Here is a 14822-nt window from a genome sequence, read left to right as displayed (position 1 = left end):
GAGAGATAGGGACAAAGGAGAGAGCTCGATCAGGATATGGATGCGCGTTCTCCCACGATCAATCCCCTTCTGTGTGCTGAGGAATACGATCTCAACAAGGTCGTCCCTGACCAAAAGAAAAATGTGAAATTGGACCCGTAACAGCCAGTTTCAAATGTGTCGGGTTAGGTTCGATTCTTGACTCATAAATCCCATCACCGGCTCGACCCGCCTCCTCACTGTTTACAATGGGTAGGGTCCAATTCTTGTAGATTTGGGCCCAACCCGGTGTGTGCCCACCCCTAGTATATTTTGTGAGAGCAAAGACCACTATACAACTATACAATTCTTGCCAAACCCAATAAGGATTAGCCCCTTTTCTAGTAAGCCGTTCTTATTCAAATTGGACTGTAACAACAAGCTCTAACTTTCCAGTCTCATGCTCACATTCTAACATTCTCCCACGTAAGCATGAGGTCACTTTTTTAAGCACAACCTTTCCAATAATTAAAAAGTGATCGCTATGTCTTTTCAAAAATTTATCATCACAACCGATGTTCCATTCATTTAAAAATATAAAAACAAAGAACTTTCGACTACAAACCAAGATGCAATATTAATTCTTCCAAGCGTACATATAGTCAATCTGCATATATACCTTGTGATTTGTTGGTGGGCACAATTCCCCCTGCGAGTGTTTGAAACTCTTGTCAGTTTAAAATGCATCAAACTCTTTAAAATGAGCCATTTGTTGTATCAGGTGTGCCACTGTTGGCTAATACTAACAGAAAAGTTGAATAATGTTGTTTATTGGAATGTAAGTTTGCACGAGAAATAAACGGAGCTTCTAGTTATGTTCTTTTCCATGCCTTATTTTGTAAAGGACTTGAAATATTTTCTTTATATATGCCAAATGATAACCACAAATTGATTGGACAGTTTATAATTCTCATATATTATAATCACATAAATGCATGACAGGCTATATGGAAATGAAGGGACATGAAGGAAATGACGTTATACATATCAAATTTCCTTCAACAAAGTAATAATCTTGAAAGCAATACGAAGTACAAGAGATCATGCAAGTTTATTCCTATTCGGACAAACTTTCTTGCCAGTCGGGCAAGTTTGAGCGAGTTGCTGAAGTGTTTTGGAAAGAAGTTTTCTTAAGGGAAATCGATACTACATGCAATATGGCAGAGCTTAAAATATAAATACAAGTGCAGAGATGCAGAATTGCAAAATAATTTGAAAAAAGGCAGGCTGCAAAGCTTTAAAATCCTTATTTTTTTTTTTAGAAAAAAAAAAAGAACGATAGTTTCTTTGATAATAACAGCAGTAGTACAAAATAGTTCCAGTTCACCAGAAAAAAGGAATCAGCACAAGCTTTCCTCAACCAAACAGATCTTTGACAAACAGCAGATTAGAGTTGGGTGGTTTTGGAGAGAAAATTGGAAAGGATGATAGGAGGGGAAGCAACCATCTTGTTGAGAACATCACAAAAGAAATATTTAGCAAGCACGAAATTACTTTCACAAGCAATTCCATGCCCGCAGCGCTCAAGAGCTTAACCCCAGATTTGGATCCTCTCCTGAGCCCAAGGAGAGGATCCTCTTGACCAAGAAGTGTGGTCCGTTGGATTTTCATCTAATGACTATAACAAATAGAGGATCCCTTTAAAGTTATAATAATTATAACCGTTAGATAAAAATCCAACGGCCCACACTTCTTGGTCAGGAGGATCCTCTCTTTGGGCTCAGGAGAGGATCCAAATCCCTTAACCCTTTCCAACTTTGTAATCTCTTCCAGTCTCTCTTTAATGAAGTAAAATGTGAGGGCAAAATGGCTCAACAAGGTCAATTCAGGGAAATGAATAATCGGTCAAATTGTATTTGCCTAAAAGAATATACATATGCATATAGTACATGCTTTTGAATAAGCAATTACAGAAACAATATAACAGCAAAACATCCATTTGGTGTAAAATACATGAATGGACCTATGATTTGGATACAGTGTCAGTTGCCATAAGCGTATTGCTACTTGCCTCCGAATCCAGATATGGAGCAACGAATGAAAAAATGGGAGGAATAACAACCAAGAAGCGTTACGTATCTTTTCTAAAGAGCCCGCTCAGCAGTAAAAGCGACCGCAGAAATGCTAACTTCACCCCCGCAAGAACTCTCTGGAAAAAAGAAAAGTTCATCGTTATAGTCTTCTCACATTAAAAGTGCAAAATTTCCGTGTACCATGTAGTCAGTCGGCACTTCTACACAGTGAAGAGTGTGGCCAAACACCATTCGTATAAAGCAGGTTTCAGAAAAGCCAAAGAAGTTCTACTCCGTTGCTTTTTTTCCGAATACTCTGCTTCTCTTATGACCTGTGGCGAAACAACTTAGCTATGGCTCTCCTCTCGCAATCCTGCAACATTGACAGAATCAGATTAAAATGCTTTTGGCTTTTTATGCACAAGGAGTATTCCTCCTTGCAAGGTTGACTCGTGCACTGGGATTTACCCGCCTAAGCTTGTAAGAAGAATAACTTTTTAGTCCTTATCCATAAGGCATCCAAGTATTGTTATTCTTACTATTCATTTATTCACTCATGTTGGTTGTGTTGAGGAGAGGTAATTCTTACAGTTGTTGAATCAAATCCAAATTATTCGCGCAGTTTACATTCAGTTTGGCTATAACCAATAATCTGCGTAAATTTTTACCTTGAACATATTAAGATGGAGAGGTTTTTCCGGATTCATCCTTCTTAACTTCTGGTATGTATATGCAAAACTTAGCTGATCACGAGGGGTAAACCGCTCAACCTCATTGAACCATAGACAGGAAAACAAGTTTGACATTGGAGTGTGTGCCCGGATGATAAAAGACCCTTCTGGTACATCTGCAGATGTGATTAAACAAATTATGTCATGGATTGGTAAAAGAAAATGCATTGCAGTCAAAATATTTTAATGAAAGCGCTCTTTTTCTCATTGAACAAATCATACTGCTGGGAAGAAGCCTGTTGGGATCCAAGGCATTAAATTTTGTTAGGCCATCAGCTTGGTAGTAGGCAAATTGTTGATCGATGACGGTATGGTTATACTTATTCAATCTCTTATTCTGTGCAACCTCTTCCCATACACAGTGTCGGTCGTAGTGATTGGAAATTGCATACTCATAACCTTTTCGCCACAAAAAGTATTCCAATATGAGTAAGGGGTCAAGTTGGAGGCGCAATTTACTGTCCAACCAGATTGAATACCTGAAAATTTATGTAAGGGTTTTAGACAAGAGCCAAGGAAAAGCACCAAATAAACAAATCCAACGAGCAAAGCATACAAAAGCACTAGTTCTATTGTAGTAATATGCAGTTGCTTACATTCTTTGTACAGTGGTCCTCAATTGCTAGCTTAATCTCACACCTCCTAATGTTCTTAAAGATGCATATCATTTTTTGGTAAGATTTAATGACTGATACCTGAAATTTGAGTAGTGATTCAAGTTTAATAACTGATTTTCATAACTCTCATGGACACATAGACACACATGCACAATCTAATCTATACAACTAACATGCATACACACACAAGTTAGCATCGGTGTTACAACCTTTAAAGGTAACTGCTAAGTATGATTAACCACCTAGAAGATGACAATCCATATTACTAGTCAAATTCTCACCTCGCAGAAGGAAAAAGCCGATGAGGCAAAAGTTTGGGTATTTTCCCCACTCGCCGCATATCAGTGTATGGTAGGTTCTTCACCACCACAATCCTCCATAAACCAATAAAACCCATCCTATCTGGTGTTTTCCCTTCAGCAATCAGGGTTTGCAAAGTAACTTCATCAATAAACATAACAAAGCACACATTCTTCCTTGACAAACGAGAGACCTGAAATCAAGAGAGTTTCACTTGAGTCGCCGTTCTTGTTTATTCTGTTTTTCTTTTCCCTTTATTGGCTATGGCAGTTATTGCAACTTCATGTCTAAATCAAAGAATTTTCCTTTTTTTGAAACCCAAAAAGGATAAAACAGAACATTAATAAACTAAAAATTGCATTGTGATCGGAAATTTCCAGTGGATAAGTCTAAGTCCATTATAGAAGACCAGAACAAGCATAAGATGCATCTAAACAAATGCATGAATTAACTGGAACATGGAACAAAAGAAAAATCACAATTCTGAAATATTAGGAAATAAAATCCTACCGAGCAAGCTCAATCCCAAAGTTACATTTGAAGCAAGCTCAATCACAAAGTTACATTTGATATGTTGGTCTACATTGTACATCATTGAATTTCAACTTAAAGAGTGTTGCAAGGTTAAACTGCCTGAATTAGATGATAAAAGTGTTAGTTTTTGGCTCGTCAAATATGTGTCCTTTTCTGTTTAGGATTGTTTTAGGGAAAGGGTGCAACAATTCTTCTCCTAAAAGGGCTAGGAAAGAATCTTAGTTTCCTTATTCAATGTAGATTAGAAATCCTAGAAGTCTATTTGGAATTGGAAAGGAAGTCTAAATTCCTATTCCACTTAGAATAGGAATTATAATCTATAAAGGACATGTAAGCCAACCCTATATCTATAAATAGGGTGCGGCAAGGCTGATTTTCAGCAGAGAGAAAACAGCCAAACAGCAGAGAGGTTTGAGATTAGTTCTAGGGTTTGCATAAGTTCTGTAATCTCTATTATTAATCAAAGAAGCGGTGATTTCTCTACCTAGGGAAATCACAACTGGACGTAGGCATAAGTTCTGCCGAACCAGTATAATTCTTGTGTGTTTCTAAGTTTTCTATATTTGCTAGTTTAGTCTATTGCCGTTGGTTACATCAAAGAACAAGGTCCAGTGAAAGGGGTTTTTTCAACAAAAAGAGTCCATGTTCCACTCAAATCAAGGTACAAAGCATTCATGATAGGAACTAGACAAGCCTTGGAAATTTGGACTTGACCTTTTTTTCTTATGAGAAATGCACTGGAATTTGCTCTATCAGGTGAGAGTTCAACAACCATGTAATAAGAAAAAGGGCCAAAACATTGTTACTTAGAGTATCGGCAGGTGTAAAAGTTATTGTAAAAGTTGTGACATGGTGTAAAAGTCATGAGATGGTATAAAATTTATAACTTATACCGTTAATCCAACGAGTTATAGTTCCATACTTCATTTACATATGAGTTATAGTCCATATTCCAATTAGTTTTCATTCATTCAATCCAACTTAACATGTCATGGCATAAAACTTCAATTTACGCCTGTGTCAATGTATGTTAAAAGCACAATGGTTTACAAAGACGATATGAAGCTTTAATTTTCATTTTTTTTCCTTGACAAGAAGATAATACGGAGAATATAAAACACATGCCATATCTTTAAGAGAACAGTAGAAAATTGTTCCCCCGTTAAAGAGAACCCCCTTACCGTTTTACCATAAGGTATCCTCAAGTGATCTGAATTTCCAAAGATACAAGAGATAACAGCGATGTGGCATGTAGTGATGTAATTTGTGTCATCTTCTGCCAAGTCAAATCCAGTGCTTGGGGATCCTTTAGGACCTTTAACAAAGCCACACTTTATGTTTTGATCATGTGCCAAAAAGGAATTTTCCCGTTCTTGCAAAGACTGATGCCCTGCAAATCTCGGCTCCCAATGCTCATCTGCTTCAGGCTTGTCCTCTACTTCAGTGTACTGCAAGCTGAATCTTGCAAACTTTGGACTTTCTAAAGGCTCTATAAGATGTGCAGTAGAGTTTAAAAACTTCATCACACAAGAGGAACCTGAAGAATTTCAATATAAAATGTCAAAAACACAACATCAGCGATAAGGAGCATCCCCTAAAGCAGCTAGATTGAAGGCAACTCCTGTCATGAAGTTGCATTCAACTATATGCATAAAACAATCTTTCAAAAAACCAAGCAAGAAAAAAACAAGTATAATGGCTCTTCCAACCAGTCATGGTCTTATTCACAGCATTTACTCCTCACAACCTCAATTTCTAGATCTAATAATCTATAGAAATATCTCAATTTAAATAAAACACCTGAAATTTGTTACTCCAAGAGGATGCTCAAGAAAATATCATGATTTCACAGAACCAGTTCTTATACATAAAGAGCAGCATCAAACAATCATTACCAAGCTCAAGTTCTTCCCAGTGCCTCCTAGTGCATGTAGGACTGGCAATAGGTATAAGTTTAAGGTATGCTAAATCTGAGGCCAAAAATATGTTTGATACAGAACAGTAAAAATTCATTAACAAAACCATGATAGGTTCCTTTGAGGTTAATGAAGTTTAAGGACTCAGCACTATGGTCATGATTTTATAGGACTACTGACAACTTGAGAACACTGTAGCGATCACCATGTCGAAGTTATGTGCTCGCGGCTTCCTTTTCCTTTTTTTGTTTTTCTTTCTAAGTAATGGAAATAAATTAAGGAAATACAGTATGGGAAGCAGATGAAAAGTCACTTCCACATTATACCAATATACTGAAATTATGCAGTTATCTAGTTGCGAAAAGAATTAACTGTTCTGTTCTGTCTGCACTCTATAGCACTTCTATGATTTGCAAAAGAACTATCTCTTTTGTCTGTACTAAGGAGTCCTTCTCTGAGTTTCATAAAAATTCTACTTTATAACCAATGGCATGCTGAGATCACGAGATCAAATGTGAAAATGAATTAAAGATCCAGAAGCAGAAGCCAAGATATATTTCACTCATGCAAGCTGAATACAATATCAATAAATGAAAAGATAAATGTAATTCAACATGGTTCTCACACACCAATTTACAAGAAGAAACAGATAATTTACCGGAAGATTTGCGGCGCTTAGCTTTCCTTTTTGTACTGGACCGTGACTTTCTTGAAGATTGACCAGAAATTACACTGACATGCCTGGAATTTCTGTTAACTTCATCCGGGTTTCGAGTGTGCTGAGCAGAGTCATTTTCAAATGGACTGGCGAAGACTTTATCAACCTTCTCAGCAACGTTATGATCATGAATTTCGATATCAGGAACATCAAGGGACTCTCTACTATCTTCATCATGTGATTTTTCTTCACCAAAATGGTCATCATTCTGATGTCTTGTATCATCATAAAAATCGATCCCGTCATCATACTCGTCATCAACATGAATTACATCCTTTTGCTTATCCAAATCTTCATCCCTATACTGTTGACTATTCTTCACAGAGGCCTCATACTCTGCTTCATAAACTTTCAACTCATTGCGCCCAGCTTCGTTGTACAATCCCCCTTTCCTAATGGAACGTTTAGTTAAGTCGTCATTTGAGGACTTCTTTTTGCTGCTTTTAACACTCACAGGAACATCATCCTTATATGTGGATTCATCCCTAACACCTGCACTAGTATGCTTCACCTCGTCCCCGTTGTAATCTTCATCCCTTCTCCTATCATCTTTATCCCAATACCTAGAATCTCGGCCATGAACTACCGAACCCTTCCCAAACCTAAGGACCTTAGAAGTCTCTGTCCGTGTCACATTTGTAAGAAAGTCAGGATCATTCTTTAAGTCGTCTTCCTCAGCATGAGAACTATTTATTTCTGCACCAACACAAGAAAGCAATCATTAATGCAAAGCTAGAATCCATATACTTCCGTAACCAGATACTGTTGAATTAATTATAGCAAAAATGTGAAAGCGTTTTGTAACATTTCTTAAACATCAATGGAGAAGGAAATCAAACAATTAGTCGGGTTGATCCTTTTCCTATACCCATCAATAATCAAGCAAAGACATTAAATACTCCGAATGTTTCGCAATCTCTATGTAACAAACAAGACCCAATGCTTAGCTAAAACCTGCATACTTCTATAATCAGAAACTTCAAATGAACAAGAACACAGATCTTTCATTGCAGAAGCACTTAGTTCTCTCCAAAACCGAAATGTGAAATCAACTAAGAAGGTAAAGTAAAACGGGATCCTTCTTTCTATATTTTCTCAGCAGCCAAACAAGGCAGTCGCCACCGGACATTCAAAGTGCATAAGATTGACAAGTAACTAATTAACTCCCTTTTCCTTTCCTACATTTTCCCGGAAATCAAACAGAAAGTTACTGAAGAAAATTGAGAAGCAAAACATACATACCTCTATTGCTGCGGGAGAGGTAATAGTAGGCGAAGAGAGTAACGAGGACTAGGAAGAGGAGGAGGAGGAGGACGGCGCCAATGGAGATTCTAAGTGGGCCCTTGTCGGATCGACCCGATCGGCGGGTCCGAAGGGGCTTGTGGGGAGCGGAGCGGATCCCTATGGCGAGGTGATCTGGTGGTCCTCCGCCGTTGGAATGGTGGGGATCGTGGCCGCGTAATCCCAACCGCTCCAGCCCTGACTGCCTCTGCTGAGCCATTCTTGCATCGTGAATCTCACTCCTCTCTCGCGCTCGAGTCCTCCCACAAATTACATATGAGTCTACTTTTTCTGTTTTTTTTTTTTCTTTTTTTTAAATTTTTCAATGTTTAATCTGTGAATATTGAAAGAAAGAAAAACACATCCGGGAAGAGTGTGAAGGAAGCGAGCGAGCGATGGATCGATGTTTGAGTGATTAAAACACATATTAACCCTCTGTTTTAACTCTCTGTTTTAAAAACACTTACAGTTCTACGTATATTTTTGAAAATCTAAGCATGTCATAGTAACTAAAAAGCTTGGACATACATATAGTGAGCTGTTACTTATGGGGGGCATAGCATACAATAGCTAGTGTAAGCTAGATGTTATAATCATGTTATTATTACTGAGTAGTCTCAAAGTAATGACAATGTGAGGGTATAAATGTAAAATCATGTGATTACTCAGTATCTCGAATTATGATAAGTTGAGAGTGTAACTATATAATCATGTCATTACTGAGTAGTCTTAAAAGTAATGACAAGTTGATAGTATAACTGTATAATCATGTCATTACTGAGTAATCTCGAAATAATGACAAGTTGGGTGTGTAACTGTATAACCATGTCATTGCTGAGTAGTCTCTAAGTCATCACAAGCTGAGAGTATAACCATACAACCATGTCAATACTAAGTAGTTTCGAAGTAATGACAAGTTGAGAGTATAACTGTATAATCATATTATTACTGAGTAGTCTTAAAGTAATGACAAGTTGATAGTATAACTGTATAATCATGTCGTTACTGAGTAATCTCGAAATAATGACAAGTAACAAGTTGGGTGTGTAACTGTATAACCATGTCATTACTAAGTAGTCTCTAAGTCATCACAAGCTGAGAGTATAACCACATAACCATGTCAATACTAAGTAGTTTCAAAGTTATAACAAGTTGAGAGCATAATTGTATAATCATGTCATTACTGAGTAGTCTCGAAGTAATGACAAGTTGAGCTGTATAATCATGTCATTGCTAAGTAGTCTCGAATTAATGACAAGCTGAGAATATAACTGTATAATCATACCATTACTGAGTAATCTCAAAGTTGTGACAATCTAAATATATATCATACACGTGTAAGTTGAATGTCATGTCCATAGCATGGACAAACTGAATATTACAGCCCATGGTTCTCATGCTTGCGTAGCAGAGAGTGCAACAGGCTTTACTCTGGGTGAAGTACATATCTGTCTCAAGCTCCAATCAATCATCCGTCACTTTCTGTTAGTTGCTAGACATGATTTGTTATGCTAAAGGCTGATTATTTGTGTACTGTTTAGACAAAAAGAAGAACTTTTGAGGGTCCTGGGACTGCAAGAGGAACGAGGAAGCTCGCTGCAATTCCTGGGACACGCAGTTGAGTCGGATAATTCTCAGATGTAATCAAGGCATGGGTTGTAATCCATCATTTTATTTCATTTTTGGTTGAATTGATTCACCCACATAGGTAATCTAGTGTGTAGAAAATGTAACTAGTAAGATAAATTCTTTAGCCCAAATATTATTTAGAATTTTGAGGTAATAAAGGTCTTTTATTTTTGTATCCAAGCGGTAACGGGGGGAGCACGCCGGTGTAGCTAACTTGGCTCGAAACATAAACGATATGAAGATTTTCCTTTCGTTTATCTCCAATTTGTTTAACAAGACGTTTTACATTCCTTTGAATGACTAGGAAGTACCAACCAAAATCATGCTATGGCAATTGTGTGTATGAGTGACTAGTGGTACACATTTTATACAGCCAAAGCTACCAAAACGAGCTCGGATTTTTAACATCAATTGAGACTGGGATTACTTGTCATCATAAGCAGAGAAATCGGGTTCAGTGGGCTTCTGCAGCTTCAATATCTGCTCCCTTCCACTGCGGATCCTATGACCACGAAGAGCATTTGCTGCAAACCGGGATGCATAGATGGCAGAACGAAGCATGCTTGTACCAGAACCGCCTTTAAAATCACCACCACCACCATCATCATCACCTTCACTGTAGTCAAAGCCTTCTTCCTCTTCTCTACGCTGTTTTTCCGCCAATTTTCTCCTGTAGTGGCGCCATGCGGCTTGGATAAAGCACGCCGCCCAAGTCCTCCACTGCTGGGAGTAGAAACGGAAGGTGTACTGAACCTGTCTGCTGTGCAGGTGCCGAAACTGACTGGCAACAAATTTCAACTCCTCTGCTTCTAAAGCAAAAGCCTCAACCTCAGTTAAAGCCTTCACGGTTCGAGTTGATGATGGCAAGTTAGAACCAGCTTTAGGATCCAGTGCCCATGTTAGGAGCTCTTCTCCGCAAAAGTCCCCTTCTTTCAGTACACCGCTGTTGAAAAATCCACTTCTACCGCCATCTGTAGTTACACTTTCTAGGCGACCACGTATGATGAACAGCATCTCAATAACCGGATCCCCTTCCCGGACAATGTAGGTATTATCCGTGCATAAACTTGGTTTCAGACGCTCACAAATGGCGTCAAGTAACCGCTCATCCATATTGGCGAAAAGAGGCACCTGCATAAATCACTCATGACCATGTGAAATTAACCGTCTTCAAAATACATAGCGCAAATGTAAGAAGACGATAACATATGCCTTGTAAACATACATCTGCAATAACATAGCGGCATTCACAATTAAGAACGAACAATAACAAAGGTGAAAGTGGATGCTTACCCTTCTAACCAAATTCAAGCAGAGATGACGTTTAATGTCCCTTCTTAGATCTTTTGGAAGACTCTGGACAATGTTCTCCTCATCCACACCCCGAGTCTCCAACCACTTGTATTGATCATAGCGCCGCACCCTTTCCCTAAGTTCTTGCGGAAGCCAGCGGTGGTGCATCCACTGCTCAGAGTCGCGCTTTTTAATCCTCATCTCCTCAAGGCGAATTGTTAGAGACTGAAGGTACGTCTGTTGATATTTCATTAAACATCAAATTAGCCTCAGTTCAAAGAACATAAAGCCACTAACTAACTAATTGCAGTTTGCTAACTCTCAACGTATCAGTTATTTGTGCCTTAAAAATTCGGAACACGTACATATATCCATAAAGCATTCACAGGATTCATTTGCATCTCACCTGGATATTTCCAATCAGAAGGGCAAAGAGGATGAGGCCGAAAATGCCTATCCCGATGGAGAATAGAACCTCTAGAGGGTAGGTGCTAGTTTCGAGCCCCTGGCCGAGTGTACTGCAGAAAGTCAAAGAACAATGTACTGAAAATTACTAAGACTTTCAGAACCCAAATCAGAACATTAGCGTACTTAATACAGAAGTTTCACCAAATTTTGAACAAGACGATCATTGATGAGCGAGTTACACTTACACACCTTAAATTTTTCAGTCCCCACCACAAGCAGAACAATAATTTGGACATAAATTCGGCTGATGCAATGACATCTGAAGATATAGCCTCTGCGAAGATTCCAAAATTAAATGGCGGATTTTCCCCTTCCGCGGTGCAGCTTTTCTTTAGAAGATCCACTCTGATTTTTTGCCATTCTTTGAATCCAGGGGCATTCGCATCGATGCCACAGTACAGGTATTCTATCCTACATTTTCCACTATTTCTACATGCTCCCCGCCAGCATCCATCATAGCGCTCCACAGCTAATAAGTACCACGCAGCCCCGGTGACCTGTAAATTTATCCAAGAGTGACCAAATCAATTCAATAGAATGGTAATACTTCCCACAAGGTACTTCAGCTAAAGGTAGTATTCAGAAACTATGGAGGAGGCAGGAGAAGATAAAAACACTTACTTGAGCGGCAAGCATAAACCAAAGCAAATAGTAGGCAGCCCCGGCCCAAGCACTTTCGGCAAAAGCACCTGCACTCCTTTTCAGGTCTGAGTTTAAAGCTAATAAGCGGACAAATCTCGGTAGTAACTGGAGCCAGACAATAAACAGCAATGCCTGTTTTGTAGCCAAAACCTCTGACTCTCTTCCATGCAAGAATCTCCAAACCACAATCTGTAGTCATGAGCAAACAAGATAAATCCAAGAACCATCGTTTCTATATTCCAAATTTGATTGCTATGAATATTAGCGTAAAGAATTTATCGCCTTGTAGCGGTGTCAATGGTAGAAATTGAGCATGTTGCATGCAGACCTGGGGTAAGGGGAGCACAGAAGCCAAGTCAACTAAGAAATAACGGTGTAGATATCGCTTTGCTATCTGCGGAGGATCTATCACAAGTTCACCTCTTCCGAAAACCCGAGATGATGGAGCAATATAAGCTGTACGAAACTGTAAAGCCATGCGAATAAGGTAGAAAGCATCTACTAATGACCGTATAGTTATAGTTGTCGTTCCTAATCTTCGATCGATAGAGAGGCAATCCTCATCATTGTCGAAGATTGGAAGATAGAAGAACAAAGGGTCAATGGATATTGCAAAGATGCAAGTTATGACGAAAAGCCTGTTCCATAACAGGAGGGATTTGTCTTGGGGGTCAAATATCTTTTTATCAGACACTTTAAGATCTTCTGGGAACACTGCACGGGTGACGCCAGTTCTTAATGATCTACCAAATGTCTTTAGTCCATCTGTTCCCTGTTGAATTCCATACCTGAATGATTGTGATGGTGCTCTCTTTGGTTTTCCGCCAGTAAAAGGGAATGACTCTATACTAAATCCACATTTATTCATTTTACCGGTATCAGAACTCATGGAATACGTAGAACCCAAGTCATCCAACCTACAAGTAGCATATGCCAAGTCATACTAGAGAACAAGAATTCATAACCATAAAATTCTGCGGAAAACTGCATAACTATGCTTTTGCATCGTTAAAGTTTTACCGGCAACTCAGTTTGACTCATCAAAGAAGACATGGACTACAAGTTCAAATCTTCAAAGAACATGAATTAGAATTCATTTGGCTTATTGAAAAGTACACATGCTAAGAGAAATCCAGCACAAAAGAATGAGAAATACATTCTGAGGCTTTCGGTTACAAACCACTGGAAAGACGCAGATAAGATCCATATGTCAACGACAGTTATAGCCTCCCGAAGAAAGAAAAGGAAAGCAGAAAGCAGAAGGCAAAGAATAATGTACAATGCATACCGTACAAATTTCTCCTTTTGGCCACCAATATACTGTGATTTGCGAGTGCAATCGAACATTTTGTATCAGCCGTTACATAGATGCAAGACGAGAATGTGAGAATTCACAGCATGCCCCAAATCAAGTCACTGGGTGGCAAAGAAATGCAGAAAATTCAATCAGTACAACAATATACTCAATAAAAACAATCAGGTACGACGCTGCCGTGGTATACATTGGAGAAAAAACTTTAAAAACTGCACTCAAGATTCGGGGTTTTGAGCATAGAGATGATCATTGTTCATCAAAACAGAGAAAAAAAAAATCGAAAGAATACAATGCTGTTACTCATCCATGATCTTAAAATAACATCATGGTAGTCATTTACATGTTTAATTCAATTATTGGTTCTTATACTTTCTTTTAGGGAGGATAGTTTGATCTCGTGACGCAATGGGTTGGGAACATGAGAATCCTAACGACCAGAGCAATCCACCGCTTGCAAGAAAATAATAAATTGTATCTTCTAATTATCTATTACGAGCTCAATGTAACGTACCCCATTTATGATCCGAGTATTTGGCATTGTTAAGGATTGCATGGTGATCTATATCATCTAAACATATATTAATTAAAAATGTAAAAATATTCACCCCTAACAGAAAAAAATTCAACTTTCTTCCCTATAATTTAACGTTTGAAACCAGAATTAAGAAGGAAAGAAGAAGCATGTGTAACAAAAGGATGAACTTACATGGATCATGTCCAGCTTTTGATTCTGTAATCTCTAAATCTCCAATAATATTATTAATAAATAATAATAATGAATGTTTTGGAAGATGTTGGAAACATGAGGGTTTGAGGAGGAGAAAGAAGGTGGGTAATTTAGAGAGAGAAGGACGGATGATATGATAGGGAAGGCTGGTATTGAGGAGGGTGGGGGGGAGCTAGACCGTTAGAACGGTTATGTAAACAAGTTACAATCTAAAACATGGAGCATGGTTACCATTTGGTTTTTAATTTTTACTTTCTATCAAAACTAAAAATAGCCAATTTAAGTTTTCAATCTTTTCTTAAAATGAATTGTAATCTCCAATTTTGATTTAGAATAGACCTTGTGTTTCCCCACCTTTTGCGAAGAACGTATCTTCATCGTATGAACTTCATATTTGAAACCGTTCAATTTCTCAATCTTTATTTGAAGACCATCTCTATGAAAATTAATCAAATCGGAGATCGTTTAGTAATCAAGTGTATCTACTTAATGGACAATTCATAATGAATATGTTACTTTGTGCTCACACTGTTGATTGCTTTCATACATTTGGAGGACTAGACTTTCTCTTATATGAATGATTTTTGTAAAGATGATCTTCAAATGAACATTAAGAAGTTC

The 14822-nt window shown here is 38.2% G+C and overlaps 2 protein-coding genes across 3 annotated transcripts; both read right to left on the bottom strand.

Moving 5' to 3' along the window:
• Positions 1–1842: 1842 nt before the first annotated feature.
• LOC137726064 (uncharacterized) lies at positions 1843–8629 on the bottom strand. 2 transcript variants are annotated; one of them, XR_015963099.1, is made up of 8 exons: positions 8089–8551; positions 6787–7542; positions 5394–5749; positions 3660–3871; positions 3358–3456; positions 2984–3240; positions 2699–2877; positions 1843–2403 (listed from the first exon to the last, which is right to left on the bottom strand). XR_015963099.1 is itself a non-coding variant. In XM_068464926.2 (7 exons), exons 1-7 carry the CDS (start codon positions 8345–8347, stop codon positions 2356–2358), a joined length of 2067 nt encoding a protein of 688 aa, XP_068321027.2. In that variant the 5' UTR covers positions 8348–8629; the 3' UTR covers positions 1843–2355. The 2 variants fall into 2 exon arrangements, 1 of the variants encoding a protein (XP_068321027.2); XM_068464926.2 differs by lacking the exon at positions 3358–3456 and having other exon boundaries at positions 8089–8629.
• A 1363-nt stretch (positions 8630–9992) lies between these two features.
• Positions 9993–14419, bottom strand: LOC137726600 (putative cyclic nucleotide-gated ion channel 8). The gene is made up of 8 exons (XM_068465537.2): positions 14181–14419; positions 13448–13575; positions 12488–13076; positions 12139–12348; positions 11707–12014; positions 11456–11567; positions 11050–11286; positions 9993–10887 (listed from the first exon to the last, which is right to left on the bottom strand). The coding sequence occupies exons 2-8, from the start codon at positions 13504–13506 to the stop codon at positions 10180–10182; spliced, it is 2223 nt and encodes a 740-aa protein (XP_068321638.1). The 5' UTR covers positions 13507–13575; positions 14181–14419; the 3' UTR covers positions 9993–10179.
• Positions 14420–14822: the final 403 nt, after the last annotated feature.

The sequence above is a fragment of the Pyrus communis genome, chromosome 5, assembly GCF_041283825.1.
Source record: "Pyrus communis isolate YQ-2024b chromosome 5, ASM4128382v1, whole genome shotgun sequence".
Classification (NCBI taxonomy): Eukaryota; Viridiplantae; Streptophyta; class Magnoliopsida; order Rosales; family Rosaceae; genus Pyrus; species Pyrus communis.
The sequence above is the reverse complement of the archived record's forward strand: the minus strand, read 5'-3'. Positions and strand labels throughout refer to the sequence as shown.